The sequence below is a fragment of the Hypomesus nipponensis genome, chromosome 9, assembly GCF_054491055.1.
Source record: "Hypomesus nipponensis isolate SF chromosome 9, ASM5449105v1, whole genome shotgun sequence".
NCBI classification, from domain to species: Eukaryota; Metazoa; Chordata; class Actinopteri; order Osmeriformes; family Osmeridae; genus Hypomesus; species Hypomesus nipponensis.
In genome coordinates this window covers 18,682,742-18,700,952 of record NC_140369.1, presented here as the reverse complement: position 1 = coordinate 18,700,952, position 18,211 = coordinate 18,682,742, and the positions used below count along the sequence as shown (strand labels likewise).

Here is an 18,211-nt window from a genome sequence, read left to right as displayed (position 1 = left end):
AGATCTTTGCGTGAACTTTAGAGTTTTTTTCCCCCCGGTTAAAATGTGCTCTTGAATCAGTCTGAATCAACTGTTACAGAGAAAATGTATGTAAAATAAACTAAATTGAGTGTGTATTGACAATTTACAAATAAGTTACAGTACATTCAAGAGTAACTAAGATAGTAAATAACAACATTGTATTTATACATGTTTCTTTATACTCCAAATAATTACACTCACAAAAAAAGTTTTGTTTCTTTATTTCAGTTTTAATATTTATTTCTTGATATGTTACACTACACAGAACAATAGCATTGTTAAATACACGAATGGAAATTGTTTACAGTCCTCAAAACCTTAATAACAAGCATCTGTAAAATAAAATATTAAGTGACTATGTTAAAACATAATTTCCCATTTTTCAAATAACTTAAACACAAACAGCTGCTGATAAATATCTCCCGCTAAAATACAATTCTTTAAGGCATTTAATACTCTACTTTAGTAAACTCAAAAGGTGAGGGATTCTCCATCCCAAATGGCATCCTAACAACAGACAGAAGGTGCACTCGATAGGGAACCTGTGTTAACTGTTAAGGAACAGCTGAGAGGAAACTAATGCTTAGAACTCACAACCAAAGCAGGTAAAGTACATATTGCATTCAGGGTTAAAGTGGACAACTGAGGATACATCTTTTTCAATCAAACCTAAAATGGTTACATTTATGCTCCCATACACTTTTTAACGAGACACTTCTACTTGTTATTGGATAACATTTTCATAATGAATGCCATTAGTTTGTAGTGTATCCACTTGCAGGAGTGATTTTTGTGAAATCTCAGGCTTGAGATTTGCAGGGTTGGTAAAAAATAAAATGTATATTTACTTATAATGTTAAGAATTTAGTTAGCCAACATCCCACAGAGATCCTCCTTTATGGATGTGACAATAAAAAAGAGAAAAAGTTATTTTGACTGTAACATAAATTCAGATATGACCCTGGTCTGTTATACTGTAGTGTACATAGTCTGTCAGTTGAGAAGTTTGACAGATAAAGATTTGTATTCACAGCAAACAGGACACTTGGAATTCTCTTGTTCATCATTCATCAGGTTTAACCAATCAAACAATTCGTACTTCAGATCAGATCAATAGGAAATAATTTGGCCCTCTACGCTATGTCCTCATCCATATACAGCATCCGACCTTGGTCTTGATGGGAAACTATCCCCAGATTTACAAGTGTTCCCCGATTTGCATTCTAACAAAAAACAAGCACCTCTTCCACGCCTCAGGTTGTCCAATACTGATATAATTTTTGCTGGTACTTTCTCAAACCATTGATGTTGCTGATTTACTACAGACTCTAAAAAACATGGTTCCTAGATAGAAATGACCAGTCCTTTGAAAACAAACATGGACCGAAATCAGAAGCAGGACTGTTAGCCCTCGATAAACAAAGCTGTTACACCCCTGCGTAAGAGAAAACTGTTCCCTAAAGTAGATGCACATTGGGTCGATAACTTTTCATTTACAAAGCTTGTAAAAAGTAGTACAGTAATGAAAGTGTGTGCACATTGTTTCAATGTTTACATTAATAATCCCTTTTCAGGTAGTGTCCAGACTTTCCTTTCAACAAGACAAAAAAACTGTGACAAGTGTCTTTGTGAACACAGCCTTTCACAGTATATTTGATAGTGTTTGAAAACATATACTTGATGTGGGCATGGGTTGGACTGTGTATCCAGATGGATTTTTCATCTAATGTTTTTAAATCCATGCGGGATGGTGAACAATGCTTTGGGTACCAACCATTGGAACGTTTCTCCAAATACCACACATCCTGGTGAGTAGCCAGTGATTGTTGTAATGGCAGTGAGTAAAGCACAGATGGCACTATTGCCAAAAGTTGGAAGCACAACAGACTGAACATCAACTCTAGACACAAAACAGAAAGGTTGATGGGAGATTTAGGAAAGAAGGGGTTACACATGTGCAAATGAAATTAGTGCCCAACTACTAATGCTAGGACCAAACATTTAGCGTAGTGTTTACCCCAGAGTAAGCTGCCTCTGAGGAAAACAGTGTACTCAACACCATGGAGTTGTGGGCAACAGGCACCACAAGTTATAAACAAACAAACAACAACATAAAAAGAAAAATAAATTAAAAGAACTTATCATATCTATGTTGTTTTCATACAAGAGAACAAAAGATGTGCAGTAGCCAACATGCCCTGCTGTCGATGTCCTCTAATTGTACTAAGACTACCAAACCCCCGACATGGTGACCAAACAGTGAAAACACTTTGAAGGAACAAAAAACTCGCATGTCAAGGGCTGAACACATCTAACCTGGCGATTTGACACCCGACACTGACTACAAAGTTACAGCTCATTAACAAGTGTTCTCCATATAACGGCAGCATTGAGAGTGTGTGGAGGGATCCCCATGCCGAGGTGAACCCCTCAACAGCAGGGTGGGATTTTGGCACAGTTAAACTGTTGCATGTTAGGAATACTGCTTTGAGAAGTATTTGACTTTTGAACCGTTCGGTACAACCCCTTTCAAATGGTCCTAAATGAAGTGGACCAAATGGCTTCATATTTATATTCAAATGCACTGCTACATCAGTAGTCTTGAGTTGTATTTCATTGTGCTGTACCAAGGACAAAGTTGTCTAAACATTTGAGTACATACTGAACTGTGGATATACTGTACCATTACAGCTCTACAAGTCACAATAAACCATGCTGGTTGGGTTTAAATTGCAGTAATAGTCTATTCCCATTCCAGTTGCAACATTGCTTTTTACCTTACAATAACCAGTACATCATAGAATTTAGAGTCAATCGTAAACAATTGTCCCACAATATTTTATAGTAAGCAGTAAAGTCTACCTTTTCCAAAACCCACAATTATTGAGGTCTGCCCACTTAACTTGTAGGTTTATATGCGTCAGTAAAATAAGTAAAAAAAGAAATTACAAGAGTGAGGAGACCAATGTCACTGCAAATTCAGATTTGATTTTTGATTCAGAATTCTGATTCCCTTGCAAAAGCATCAATATATTATTATTCCCTTCAGAGGTTTAAATTCTAGATATGACGAGAGACAATCAACACACGTCATTCATTTCAATACAATAGCTGTTCTTTGACATACAGTAGCCACTCACTGCCACTGCTATTGTACCATGAGAAAAACTAGGGACGACAGAAGTTCCTTCAAAGGAGAACCCTCCTTCACAATTAACCATCTTGAAAACGAAAGTTCTGCATTTGAAAGTCTTGCTTTTCGCTGTCGGTGTTTCATTCCAACATAAGCCAGGAAGACCTGTATGCGGATGCCATCGTCAGACAAAATCCTCTCCAGTATGCTACACAAACAGAAGAAGTATCCTTCCATAGGAGGAGTCATTGAAACTGAGTATAATTTTTTTGAACCTTTAAACACTTTTTCCATTTTCATCAATCCGTTTACTTTTTCCCCGGCCCCGACCAATGTCATTTCTGCTGAATGTCTTTGACAATGGCTAGTTACACTCATAATGATGGTTGGGGTGTGTGTGTGTTGGAGGAAGTGTGGGGGGGGGCAGTGTGTGTGTGTGTGTGTGTGCACACGTGTGTGTGGTGGGTTAAGGAAAGGCTACTGTATTTGGCAGGCTGTAGAGGAAGTGGCTTGGCAGCACATGCAGGTGGGGTTGACAGACTTTGGCGGGATCAAATCCAGGTCTTCATCGTCAGGGATCTCGTCCAGCCGGTAGCCATCTTTCAGCAGCTGGATGTTGAGATCCTGGTTAATTTGCTGCAGGGTTCACCCAAAGAGCATCAGAAACAGCAGAAAAAGAGAACAACTTAATGATCATTAATAATAACTGCTAATCCTAAAAGCATTAGAATTATACTACCAAAACCTAAAGATAACTTGGACAAAAAGGTAATGTTGAACAACGTAGTGAAGTACAAATGTGAAGTACAAACTGCAACAAACCTCTACAAGGACAGGCAGTTTGGTTCATGATGGTATTAGTAAACGGTGAGAGTGAAATGGTATTGATGAGGGCAAGGAACAGATTTGTACTAATCAGCACACAAACTGAAAAGTAATTTACCATGTACTACTGTCACAATGACAACATGTTAATTGTGATTAACTTGACGAGTTAATTGTGATTAGCTTTTCCTTTTTATCATTTGTGGAATTACATCAGCGCCTTTGAACGGAACATTTCTGCTACAAATCCAACATTCCACGTTCTTGGAATTTTCTTTTGCACTTGGCTTGAAACACTAAATGTTCCCACTGTGGTGCCGCTGCATCTGACAATAATTTTGTTAATTTCAACAACTGCTAAACCGCGATAAAGCAATAGAGCAAAAAATCCAAACGTTTGCACATTGCTTTTGCTTTGCTGCCCATCTAATTATTTTTAAGCTTGTTCTAAAATGAATGTGTAGCTCTAACAGAACAAAATTGTGGTTTAAGACAGTTAATTAGTTGCAGGAAATGTGTTTGTTCAATAATGAATAATGTGGCAAATATGACATGACCAAAGAGCTTTATGGACCAATTTGCACTGCACAACAATTCTTAGCTGAGCTTAAAGAAGCAAAGTACAGTAAATTAGTTGCAGAATAGATTTGATAGGAGACATCAAACTGATAGAACAAGTATAAGGACAGTTCCTATTACAACGCTTCAAAAATTGTCCAAAACTCTTTACTTGGATGAAAACATCTTAGGAATATAATAATTGTGCAAAATAATTGCATTCCGCTCAAACAGTTCCACCATAACTGCGACAGGCCTACAACCACGTCAGCCTCGTCGAAATAAGTGCAATTTTGTATCGCAGGATTCAAATGTGTTGACAAAGGCCTTAAGGATCGCGGGAAGGTAGAGGGGGTGATGATGACAGACAGACGGATATGTCAGTCACACAGTGTGCCATGTGATGCTTATGCCAGCTAGTGGGGTGAGAGGAGACAGGAGCTGTAGTGCGTAGATACCTGGTCCCTCAGACCTCTCACCTCGGCTGAGGAGTATCCCGACGAGGAATATCTCGACACGTCAAAGTCATCATCACTGGAAACGAAAAGAAAGAAAGGAAGTGATGTCCATTGAAACTCAAATGAATGATGTGATAGTTATAATAGATGGCCATGGGGTCATGGGAGCACTCGGTGCAACTTTAAGACCAAAACCAGAGAGAAAGTCTTCGCTTTATTCCTAACGGCTGTATGAATCGTTACTGAAGCATGTTAACCATTTGAATACATTTGATTGTTGTAATTCAGTCCAAGGTTATAAAACACACACAACAGATTTTGATTGCTGACAGAACATACCGTGACAATTTAGGGATACATTCCAAATGGTTGTGTGTTAAGCACTTAACACACACACTTTTTCAGGATATGCTGGAACAGCAGCCATACATCTCAAAACATCTTCCAAGAAACTAATTGACACCATAAGGAGCTGACAGTCCAAAGACATTGATTTGTTATACGAACCAGAATAGACAATCTGGAACTCTCTATGGATTCCTATAAGAATTACTGGGCACCTCACTAATGGAGCTGAACTTCTATAATGCATTTTCAAACAAAGACCTTTTGAATGGAATGAGTGTATAGACAACTGCCAATTTAACACAGCAGTGCGCAATAACAACTAATCAAGGTGCTCTTACATAGCTCTACTGTAATCGTCCAATGTGTACAGTAGTGCATTTGAATGCACATCATGTGAATGAAGGTCTGTTTACGTGAGGAAGACACAAAGGAGTTGAATGTGAAAGGAGGTAACATGAAAGTGAAACTAGAACAAACCAGTGTGTGTGTGTGTGGTGGGGGGTCTGTGTGTGTGTGCGTGTGTATGTCAGAGAGTGTCACAGAAAAGACTGATGACTTCACCCCTGAAGTTATCTTGACTTGCTGCCAACGAGCAGAATTTATGAGAAAGAGTTAACCATGCGGCAAGCCAGCTACGCCGGGGCAATTAAAAACGCAGGGTGCAAGAACCGCTTGTCTGATGCCCCCACAATGGGCAGGGAGGAAGGGAAGGGACACTGATCTGCAGTTCCCTGTCCAAATCCCAACCCCCTCCCTCTGATTCTGTAACCCAGGAATAAATGTTCCTTCTTTAGGGATCATGTCTATGTTGGAAGAGACTCTACCCAGAGCTGAACTGCCAGAGAGCAAAGTCACTCCCTCCCCTCCTCCTTGTACATGGCAGGTCACCCTCTAATCCTGGGGAAAGTTTGCCTAGTGTCAAAGTCATGAACTGTGGTTGCTCATTGAAAGACTTCTGCTTAGTGTCTGGGCCAGTGGTGAGTCCGAAAAGAATACAAGCCTGTTCAGCTAGTTTAATATTCTGGCAAGAACAGATTCCATTTGCATCAGAATAATTACAGAACAGAAGAAACCAAAAGTTTTTACTTCCCCAATACGCTACTTATTTCAAAAGCACAAAAGGTATTACACTACACAGTTGGAGGTTTTAATCATTGCTTTGTATTGTAAAAATTAAATAGACTTTTCAGTTGGTAGGGAGGGTTAGACAGGGTTTCTATGAAACTGAAAGTCAGTTTAAGCTTTTGTGCAGCCTAATAAACATGGTTTTGACTGTTAGACTGATAATAATTTGTCAATAAGCTTACCAAGTTCTTGTTAAGCTAAAATATTACCTTCATATCAAAAAGTTAAGCAAATACAACAAATCATGAAAATGTTACGAAAGTAGGATGTTTAGAGACAAACCAACCATTAACCCAGTGTTTAATGTTACCTGTCAGTGTCCAGTGCTACCAACGGCTTCTCATCTGGGCTCTGGTCTAAAGAAGAGTAACCTTTGTTTGGCACGACCAACCTAAAACAACATAGGTAAAAATGGACCTGTTAATAACACTCATTACATTGAACTTGAAAAGCCAACACAGAGTCAACATTCTGTGATGTGGCTATAAACCCATCATTGTTGTCAGGTATAAACATAGCATACAAAAAAGGGCTCTTTCGAAGCCAAATTCGAAGTGAAATTTTATTCAGGTTCATTGACACCTCAGAAGGCCATCAGCTTCTAGTTTGCCCTTTAGGTTGTCTGAGTTTTTTTAAATTGTTTAAAACAGTTTGAAGTTCACTAATGAAGACTATAAATGAACGCATAAAAGGGAAACCGACTCATCCACAAATCCCTTCTCTAATCTATCAAAAGAGAATGGATTTGTGGCAAAAAAAAATCAAAAGAAAAAAAAAAAAAGATGAGGGACATCCTTCAGATTTGTCGGTCACAGCAGGGGGCAGTGCCACTCTCATAGCCTGGTAGAGAGCTTTCAGCTCATCTCCGGGCCTCAGGCTGAGAGGCCTGCAGATCATCTCTAACCCCCCCGGCTCAAGGTTCTCTCACGTCTGCAGAAGGCTTCTCACATCTCAACTAATCCACCCGGGGACATGTGGTGGTTGGCAGATGAGGGCCCCCAGCTAAGGGATGCATTTTTCACCTATTAGAGCCCAGCGTTTTCAAAAGAGTAGGACTGTATTACCGTTCGTAGAACAAGGCGGGTTCGGGCTGGTTTCAGAAATAAAGCCTTGCTTTTGTTACAGACCGTCTTTTTTTTGTGGTTTTAACATTTGTAAATTGGATGGCATGCACAAAACTGTGCCAATCCTCTTGAATTCTGGTTAATGAATGTTTTTAGAAACCCTAGCTGCTGTTTTCCCTGGAAATGTGCATGGAGATAATACATGAAGCAAGCACAGAGCACAGAGCCAGCCAATACCCCAGACAGACTAATTAACTAATTCTGGGCCAGAATAACAAAGTAGAAAGAACTTCCAATTCTCTATGGAAAATAGAAAATGTGTGTATTGCAAATAACTATCAGGGCAAGATGTCATTACCAATAAAAACTATTCAATAATATTGTTTATTTTTGGAACATTAAGCCAATATAAAATCAAAGCTATGTCCTTATGTGAACAGACAGCAGGTGTTTTTTTCCAGTTCCAATTGAGTTTTTTTACATAAGGGATCCATGAAGACAGACACTTCTGCACACCTTATATGTGGTACTAAGTAATACATTATACTTTTTGGTTGAAACAATAAAACAACTATAGAGTACCGTGTTCGAGCCATGTTCTTCTTGGGCTGCTGGTTGACAGGACTTCCCACAGTGCCATTCTTCACTGATCCCTTCCTGGCGAGCTCCCTCTGTTTCTCTGCCAAGAACAGGATATGATGTCATCAGTTAGAAACAAACAACCTAAATCACCCCAACCCCTTCCAAAAAACTAAAATACTGACAGATTAATGTTATTCTCTGTGGAAGCATTTCCTTGGACTATTTCAAACACCTTATTGACTTAGCACTATCGTACAACTAATGACATTTACACACACACACACACACACACACACACACACACACACACACACACACACACGCGTCTTCACACCTAGGTAAATAGCAGAGGTTCCAAGCTTGGAAGGGAAATGTAGAGCCTAATCAATATCAGCATGTGTTATTATTGCATCTTTCAGTAATAACAATACGCTGTGACTTCACTTTCAATGTTGCTAGAGGTGTTACGTAACTAACCTTAGCTTCGGGTGGCTGAATAGAAGGCTATTATGCCACTCCACTGCATTAGACAGGCTAAAGGAGACCAGGGTAGCCAACAGCCATTCATATTACCGTGCCATTGTAAGCTTCTAATAAGTATGGCTGCAACAGTATGTCGGCCACTTAAGCAATATCACACGGGTGTGATTTACCGTCAATTACTGGCACAACAGTGATGAGGTCAGGACCGACACGCATGAGCCAAGTTCCGTTAGCATGGATTCGCTTCGTGCACGACCCATAGGCTATTTAGCAATATACCATACCCTCCTGTGGTTTATTGCTTGATCATTTAAATATTGGTCGATAACTTAATCATCTGAAGAACGCGTCAATTTTGCTGAAGTAGCAAGGTTTAAAGGCTTAAGGCCTTAAAAGCAATCGCAGGACTTTCTTGTTGGCCAGCCGAGCATCCTTATCAACTTCATAGTAGTAGGTGGTTTTCAACCTTTGTCTTCTGACAGTCTACCCAACAGCATTTGTTGGATTCTCACATCAATCAAACCAAAATATTCCACCACTTGAATTGGAGAAAGACCGATTTTCTGTTTTTAATAGTATTCATTTTTCTTCTTATTTCATGTTTCAGAAGACCACTGTTTACCTGTGTTAGCGCCTCTCTTTCAGAATATCCTGTCAATCTTTGACACCACAAGTAAAGACAATGTATAACATAGCACAGGTCAACGCAGTGGTCTTACAGAAAATCTTTTGAATGCTTTTAGAGTTCGGTCACCTTTTTCACCACAATGATTTAGAATTAGCCAATTGTAAACCGTAATCTGTTATTCAGGGATTGTAAAAATTATCTTAAAAGATTTGTATGCAGACATTCATTTGATCATGATTGTTCTGCCTTCTTTGTCCATTTGTAAGAAACGCTGTAACCTGGTCTTGCTCACACAGCATGGACTTGTATCGAACAGGCCACACGTCAAATGTCTTGCTTACAGTAGGAAGACAGACCATATTGATCAAAGTTCTATCTTTACTTTACCTGCCTTAGGGAATCGTTTCCCTTATGGACAATAGCTCTATAGCAGATAAGCACCTACCTATTTTCACTTGGAGTGGCGAGGGCTTGTAGTTCATGGCCACAGTCTCGTCTTCTCTTGTGTCAGAGTCGGCTTCTGTGGTGGAAGAGGCTGCTGGGTCCTGCGAAACAAACAAAACACTGAAGTCTACAGGTGTTCTGTGATGTGACATATTCAAACGTAATATATGCTAGATTAAGTAGTCATTTTACTGTGGGTATGAAGTGGGCCAGATGGAAGAAGAAGAAAAAAAAACGAAGCCTTGTTATTTTTCCAGTAGGTGATTGGTAACCAGTTCCCTGGAAAACGTTTATGACTGACAATCTTTGAAAAATTAAGAGTGCCTTATGGAAAGTGCCCACGTTTCAAAGTTCTGTGTAGGCATACTTGTTTGGCCTTCAGAAAAGATCTACCCAAGTATCTCTTGAAACCATGTTCATGTTTCTTTGGCACCGTAGCCAACTTCGAGCTTTTTGGCCAAGCCAATTTTTTGGGGGGGGGAGGACGTGAAACTGTACAGACTTAGCAGAGCTGTGAACATGTATGCTTACTTTGTGATGAAGCAGCCTCTTTATATAATCCTGAGCCTCAATCAGCTGGCCTCCACTTTTCCAACTGGCTTCCATGTTATGAGATCCTTCCAATAGATAAGCAACTCATCTTCATTAGTCCCACATTACACCTTTGTGGCTAGATGTATTGCCTTGAGGTGCATATCCCTGTAAGTTTTCATTTGATAGTAGACTGTGCAAATGGGGGTTGTCCATGGTGTTCCGCGTCACAAGTGCGGGTTTTCTTGTCCGTGTGAATGTGCATGTTTGTCTGTGAGCGAGTGCGTGAATGACACATTTGTGTAAGTGTGCGAGTATGAGTCTGTATGACACCATCCTGGGGGGCTTGCTGTGGTAGAACAGAGGGGTTTCCTGTTGGAGCTTGAGTCACCCTCCCCTCCTCTCCTTTACTCCCTATGGTTCTAAAAAGAGCTGGGACAAGGTCTTGGCCTCGTCTACTGACAGAGCCCTGCATTATGTTCAACCCAACCACAAGCTTAGCCTTGTCACAGTCGGCCAAGTAGTGCTAAAAAGAGATGGTTTACAGCCCATCAGCTGATGCTGGGAGTCAGAGCTGAATAAACGTAATATTTTGTTCAGGGTCCTGCCATGTTTACATAATGTTTCACCGAACAGACATAAAGCAGTTGAATGGAGCTGAAAGTCTGTTAATACAGAAAAGTCTAACTAGCTGTCAATGTATGTCAAGTGCTGGGGGGCTAAATGCATGATTAGGCTAACTTACAGTACCAGCCTAAGCATTCTGTTTGGACAATATGGCCTAGGACATGCTAAAGCACCAAAGATACGTTTTTAGAGACTTTACTTTGGATTCATGTAGACTAAAAAACTATTAACAATACTTCCTGTAACAGATTATATTTGAGACAAACTTATTTGTATTCATCGTTTTCTTTTTGGAGGAGGCTTTATGAAGCCCTCAGATCCTATCCAATCATATATGGCTCCACCCATGTCATATTTCACACAGCTATGAAATAAGAATCTACTCTGCACATCCATTTATATTTTGATACATAGCTTGCATTTTGACCGAGGGGTTTATATATTGTAATAATTGTGAGGTTTAAGAGGCTTTAATGATATTGTGTTTTAACAGGTCAAGATATAAAAGCACAAGCATATAATTGTAGGTTTTAAGATAAGAGCTTAATGTAGCAGAGGTTGTAGTCGAAAATCTCTCTTGCTCACACTTGAATAGAGGCCAAGTCTTTATTTCCCACTCCTAACTTGTATACAATGGCTTTATCTAGACCAGGGGTGTTCAATCCTGGTACTCGAGAGCCCCTGTCCTGCATGTTTTAGATGTTTCCCTGCTCCAGCACACCTGATTCAAATGAATGGTCATAACTCGGCTTCCACAGAGCTTGAAACCAACCCCTTCATTTGAATTAGATGTGCTGGAGCAGGGAAACATCTAAAACATGCAGGACAGGGGCTCTCGAGGACCAGGATTGAACACCCCTGATCTAGACGTATTGTTCATTTAAAGACAATGAATCAACACTGACACTCGTGCTCACTAAGCAATATTGTGGAAGACGGGAAAGTGCAAAGAATAGGTATTCCTCCCATCAGCCTGTGGTTCTGTGACACACGTGCAAGTTTCTTTTCAAATCGCCCACTTTACTTGAGAACACCCAGCCATTGTATTGTAATGAGATGGGAGAAGCAAAAACAAATCTCCTTAAACATTTCAATCTTCATTCCTGAAAAGAACTTAATGCTGTACACAGAAATCTTTGTAAATGTGCATAAAAAATATGAATTCATGATTAACCAGGGAGCCTGCCATAAATGGGTTTCCAGGCAACTTGATGTGGAAAAGCATGTAGCCTCGGCATATTATCCAACATGCAAAAACACTCAGGGTTAGGTTAGGGCTATTTTGGTGGCTTGCTTTTTACTTTTTAAATCCAGGTTCTGTTTAGAATTTTTGGTTTCAGTGTCCCCAGGTACTGAGTGCTAGTTGTTCCCCACATCATCCACATGCTTCCACACAGCTTCCACACATGGATGCAACTTATTTCCCCACAGCCACAGCTTTCACAAACACAAGACCCCCAGTCTGTTCTCCCCATATTACTACCATTTGAACCAGTTTCTGGTACTGTCATGCTTATGGTAATCTACATCTTGAAAGTTTTATACTCCATTCCAGAGCAGCAATCTATCCAATCTAGGGCTAGTCTCCCCAACAAGCTCGAACAGTCACAATGTTGTTATTGCTGGAGGGCCCAGTAACTGCCAGTCAGCAGTCAAGGAAAAATAAATAAAACCATTTCAAATCCACAGCATGTTTGAGTCCTTCTACACGTTTGAGAGACTTGGATCCCAGCTGAGACACACTGCTACACAATTGCAACGACGACTGCAGCATCAGCCTTCTGGCCTGGCTGCCTGCCTCCCAAACCCAACATGTTACACAGCCTGGTGTTACACAGTGGTGTTTCAAGCTACTTTCATTCTCCCGAGGAACATCCTTCCGCCACACCCTTAGCCTGCATCAAACTCAAGGACTCGGCCCTTGCCTAGAGGGAGCAGCCCTTTCCTGGTCTGCTAACAATAGTCAGGCTCCAACTCAAGTTCTCGGTTCCTCCACCTCTGCTGGTTTTCAAGTAGCCCCATCCCTACGAGAATGCAGGGAGGGATTGTCTCAGTGAAGTCTGCCAAGATGGCTGACCCGTTTTTTTTTCAAGAAACTTTGGATGGAATATGGGATGGGAAATATATGGGCTAGGGAATACGTACATAGTGGATGTGTAGTTTACACATGATTCATGTTGTATTCGTACAATTGTTGGCATACAGTTATGGATTAGGCATCTTTAATGCCTGCCTGGACTGTGATTATGTGTGACTGCTACAGAATGATCTTGGATGATTGTTGAAGTGTTTTTACTGTGAGTCTAGGTTATGTTCTGTGATGTACTACAAATAGCCTCTAGAACATTCAAGTTTTCGGAGCTTAAATGTGGCTTCCTTCAAATGTTCTCTCACTACTATCCAAACTGTGAATCATCACTGAGGTTGCCAAAGTCACTTCACTCTTATACAAGCCTCTGATGACAACTGGGATGTAGTACTGTTCAATAATTTAGTATGTTTATTTATTTATTTATTTTTAAAGCTTTCTAACTGAAATGTTGGAAGGTAAAAATATAGGCTATGCAATAATCAATACAACTGCATGTTCCAAGGTGCAAGTTCCAAACCTTTTAAGAATGTGGGCTAGTTGATACTTGATGTAAGTAGATGACGTAGCCTAGACAACATGTTTGCGCTACCTCAGTACCTTTGACATTTGGGGGTAAATAGTCATGCAGCGTTTCATCAAGTGGCATCCATTTTCTTTATATTCCAGGGAATAAACGACTCTAAAGTAGCCTACTTCTTAGTTATTCTACAGCATTTCTTCCTGAATTCATTTTCCATGTACCTCAATAAGAAAATAACACAGCATTCCTTATCTGTTTTGACGTTTTGCGTGCAAAGAACACAACATCGAATGGATGAGAAAACGAAATGGCTCGGTGAAAATATTAATTCAGCTCATATCTAATAAAGGGGAAATAAAAAAGGAAACCTCGGAGCCAGCTGAAAATGACTGAACTCGGCACACAGCACCCATCTCCAAGTCAAAGATACCACCTGGGCAGATGCAAATCAAATGTATCCAAAATGTCATTTTCCATTCTGTGCTTTTCAAAGGATAGAATGAGTAATGCAAATCCGGGTGCTCACTCAGTTGGAGCTTTGAACCGAATTCACGGGTCTCTGGGACTAAAATATGCACATGATTTTCCAGCTGTGTTATTGCTCATCTCAATATATCTACTCCACCAGTGATATGGTTTTTAAGAAATGATTAAGCTTATGGGTCAATGACGTGTCTATGTTGTTATCCGAACCACCTTTACAAGTTTCAAAAAATATCCTTTATTTAAAAAAAAGGAAAACTATACTGCAGGTAAAATTGTCATTAATACCATACTTGTTTCAAAGGGGAAAGTATTCAACAATATTGTACTCCTCAGTGAGATACTAGGCTACTGTAGTTGGAATATTATTCTTAGTGCTTTTTAAAATAGCTTTTAATGCCACTTTGAATCATGATTGTAGACATTTATCCTAACTGAATATCGTCAAGGACATGTTTCAATTTCCTCTTCTACTGTCAGCGGGTGTGTGTTTTACAAGAACAACCCTGACCTCACCAGCAAACATGCACACCTTCACTCTATGACCCTTTAATCAAAACTGCGACCTTTCCATGTCTCGTCCTCAAGGAGCTTGTCTCCTCTCTGAGCAGTGGTTTTAATGCCTGTGATGATGGAGAGCCACGACACAGGGGTTTGCTGATGCAGCACATCCATGAGAGGATTGGTAGGCTTATTCATCTCGGCTCATGATGGACCAATGGCAAGCAAGGTTGATTGATCAGGTGACCAAGGGACCAATGATGTGTCCAAGAAGTTGTAGATGGGCATGGCAGTAAAAGTGTCAAAAGTGAAGTGTATCCTTATATAATGCTGTGACTTACAGCAATCAGCATGTGGTCATTCTGGGCAGACAGAGGGGTTGGTTAAACAGAGATTAATCATGTGAACAGATGGTTTGCAGCAATCTCCATTTCAGAATGATGAGTGACCTTCATTTTTTGACTCAGTTGAGGCTGAGACTCCAGGTCACCTGAAACAGCTGGATCACCATGTTTTCTATGGCTGTAGTAAAGTAAAGGCATTCCTGAGGGTAAAGAAAATGTCTGGAGATCATCCAATAGTCCTTTACGCTATATTTAGGCCATGTACCTCAAGATGAAGTGTAAGCCTCCCCAATACAATCAGAACGTCATTATGCATGCTTAGACAAAGTGGCTTTTAGAAGAACGCAGATTACTGAGAAATTAGACCTTGAAGCGAAGCATTATGAAAGAGCATTTGCATAGAGCCCTGTGCAACAGAACAGCTGGCTCGTTAGACTGTCTGATATGGGTTGAATAAGGAGAGTAAATATAAAAATCTGATAACTTGAAGTACCAGACCATGGATTTCAAACATGCATGATTTGGACATTACTCAATCTCACTGCAATGGCAGGCTGTTCTGCAAGCTTAGCAAGACGTTTGCAGATGTTCATGTTAATGTTGTTATAGAGACTTGGGAGATCACTTTGTTTTGTTTAGGCTTAAAGATGAGTCAACATTTATGACTGGATTCAAAAGAAGCAGTCGGTTATTTGAGATAATCACACATTTATTCTCCAATTACACACACCGGCAGCACTTATGCTCTAAAAGGCCTGCATTTCACTCAAATGACCAGTTAATAGCATCATATCAACACCAGTGTGCATGCTTAGTTGTAACATTAGAGACTAAAAGCTTTATCAAACCCAAATAGCCAAGTATGAGCTCAAATGACTGGGACAATATGAAGATGGGCAAACATGAATCATAGATTTGGAGTCAATGGTCTACTCTGCATGAAGAGCTGTGCCCTTGCTATTGAAAGGTTGCTTTAAAAAGTGAGACATGTTTGCAACAATGTATTTGTTTCAAGACCAAGCATGCATAATGACTTATCAGACGGAAAGGTTTTTAGGAAAAAAAGGTTAAGGGAAAATGGTTTAGCAATGCTGCCATTTTGTCATAAGACTGCTAAACAGATAACTCCGTGTGGAACTACAAGCAGCACAAGTCAATATTTTAAAGCATTAGCCGATATCAATATGGATATCCTCCCATCCTAGCTCATATTAAGTGGAACCCCGCAGCTCCAACAGGAACTGCCGAATTAAGCTAAATAATTCAAGGGTGTCAGTGATGGAGCGCACAAAATAAAAAGAACAAATAGATAGGCAATGTTCTACCTTAATATTTCATCTTAAACGCCCCAGCATTGCGAGTGGATTGTGGCAGACACCGGTGAAAAAGTATTTCCCTCACCCATTTTCAACCACTGGCTATGCAGCATCAACTGGGCCACAGCGCTTGTCACACAAGCAGGATTATTTAGGCCGATAGGCGATCGGTCCTCCACATCAAGTCCCATGAAAAAACACGTCACCCTTTAGGTTAACATAACCCAATCAATATTTTGAAGACAGAATGTAATCAAGCAATTACTGAGATAGACTGATGGAATAGATGGGAGGGAGCCTTAACAAAAATGTCAAATATAACGTCGTGGCACTTTTTCTCTATTGGAAGAGCGAAAAGTAGGATAGGCTGGTCTCCAAAATATGAAAATTCGTGATAAGGTTTATGACAGAGAATATTATCCAGCATACATTATTTCAAAAAATAAATGGCTCGACTAATGGCTACATTGCTAATAAAATTCGGTCTTTTAAACTGGCTGACATCAAATCAAATAATTTAATGAACATTTCTTACCAAAGGCTGCGTCTCTCCGTTGACTGGAGGTACTTGGAATCTGTCAATTTCCTCCATCATATTGGCAAAGCGCTATCTTGACGGTCGCCAGTCCTGCGCAACAGTTATGGATAAATTAACACTACAAACTGGTTAATTAACAACTAGGTAGTTTGCTGAGACAGTACTCTGCTATTTTGCATGATCTCAGTTTGCTTAAATCCACTCGCTAGAGAGGTGACTCAACAGTGCAGGGTGAAGCCACAAACCAGCCTCGATCAGTAATCTCATTTCCGGTTTATTTCATCCAAAGAATTTCAAAATGAAGGTCATGGGACAAAATCGACAAAATATTAGACAATGCTTGCTCTGATCATCGTTAGCAGATTCCTCAATTCCCCTTTCTACGTTCCACCACATCACTGGAATCTATTTTTGGTACATTGTTTTATGTCAGTGATCAATAGAATATAAATTATATAGAAATCAGCTCTGAACATCAATGTCATACTGCACATTTGAAGAATAGGTTCACCCAAAGGTTGACCTTCAACCTCCTGTAATGTCGATTTTGGGTTATTCATCCCATGTTCAAGGTCTGATGGACCCACAACATCATTTGTTTTTTTTAAGCAATCCAACCAGTACAATTTCTGTAAACAAACTCTCAATGTGCTTCTTGTAGGGGCTGAATATGAGTACATTTGTGTGTAGGCCTATTGAAATAAGCAAGCAATTTTGTAGTTTCACACAGTATAAAAGGGTAAAAGCGCACCAAAAGCAGGTGACACACACAGGTTTTTGTTGCCTTGTTGAAACAGCAGGCCCAGGGAAGAGAAGGACCGTAGTTAAGATACACAGCAAACCCTTTAGTTAAAATTGCACCTTTTTTCTCCTACACTGTGTCCACACCCCTGTGTCCATTGCACTGGAACACCACAGTTTGTGATATAAATATGTAGGGGGGGGTGCACAATTTGTACTGGATGTAAATTCTGTTTCTTTTTTGTACGTATGCTGCACAGAAAACGAGATAACGCCAATGAGTCTTCGGTTGAAAAAATATGTTATTGTATACATTTTTTAATAAACTTGAACGGGTCCCACAAACACCACACAACAGTATATCATTAAACATGAATAAAGACAGGGCTCAAACCAACAATCTTTTCTGTGTCACTTCATGACACAAACACACTTCTGGTTCAGTAGTTCTAGTGTTCTAGGGCATATCATTATGACACCATTACCATTGACAATGGCATTAGTATTCATTTGTTTATGGTCTGACAGTTACCGTACTGACTTAATGACAGGCTATGCTATCTTTGATGTGGGCAAAATAATTGCATGCTAGTTTCCCCACTTGGAATTAGTTTGCAATAAAGCATAATATATTTATGAAAAAGCTATTCTTTTGAGCCAATTTAGACAACAGAAATGTCTCTTTTCTCTTTATTTTTGGGAAATATTGTTTGACAGGGATGAATAAAATCAAAAAACATTAACAAGATGGGTGTCAAAAGGAAAAAATAAATACCATCAAGATCCATTGGGGCCTTTGCTTTAAGCTTAGGAGCTAGGGGTAGGGGCTTGTAGTGAACCTATACCGTT

The 18,211-nt window shown here is 39.8% G+C and overlaps 1 protein-coding gene across 2 annotated transcripts; it reads right to left on the bottom strand.

The window, feature by feature from the left end:
• Positions 1–230: 230 nt before the first annotated feature.
• Positions 231–16,863, bottom strand: fam219aa (family with sequence similarity 219 member Aa). 2 transcript variants are annotated; one of them, XM_084706333.1, is made up of 6 exons: positions 16,619–16,863; positions 9,671–9,770; positions 8,115–8,211; positions 6,779–6,859; positions 4,996–5,071; positions 231–3,790 (listed from the first exon to the last, which is right to left on the bottom strand). In XM_084706333.1, the coding sequence occupies exons 1-6, from the start codon at positions 16,676–16,678 to the stop codon at positions 3,632–3,634; spliced, it is 573 nt and encodes a 190-aa protein (XP_084562459.1). In that variant the 5' UTR covers positions 16,679–16,863; the 3' UTR covers positions 231–3,631. The 2 variants fall into 2 exon arrangements, with proteins under 2 accessions (XP_084562459.1, XP_084562460.1); XM_084706334.1 differs by having other exon boundaries at positions 5,017–5,071.
• Positions 16,864–18,211: the final 1,348 nt, after the last annotated feature.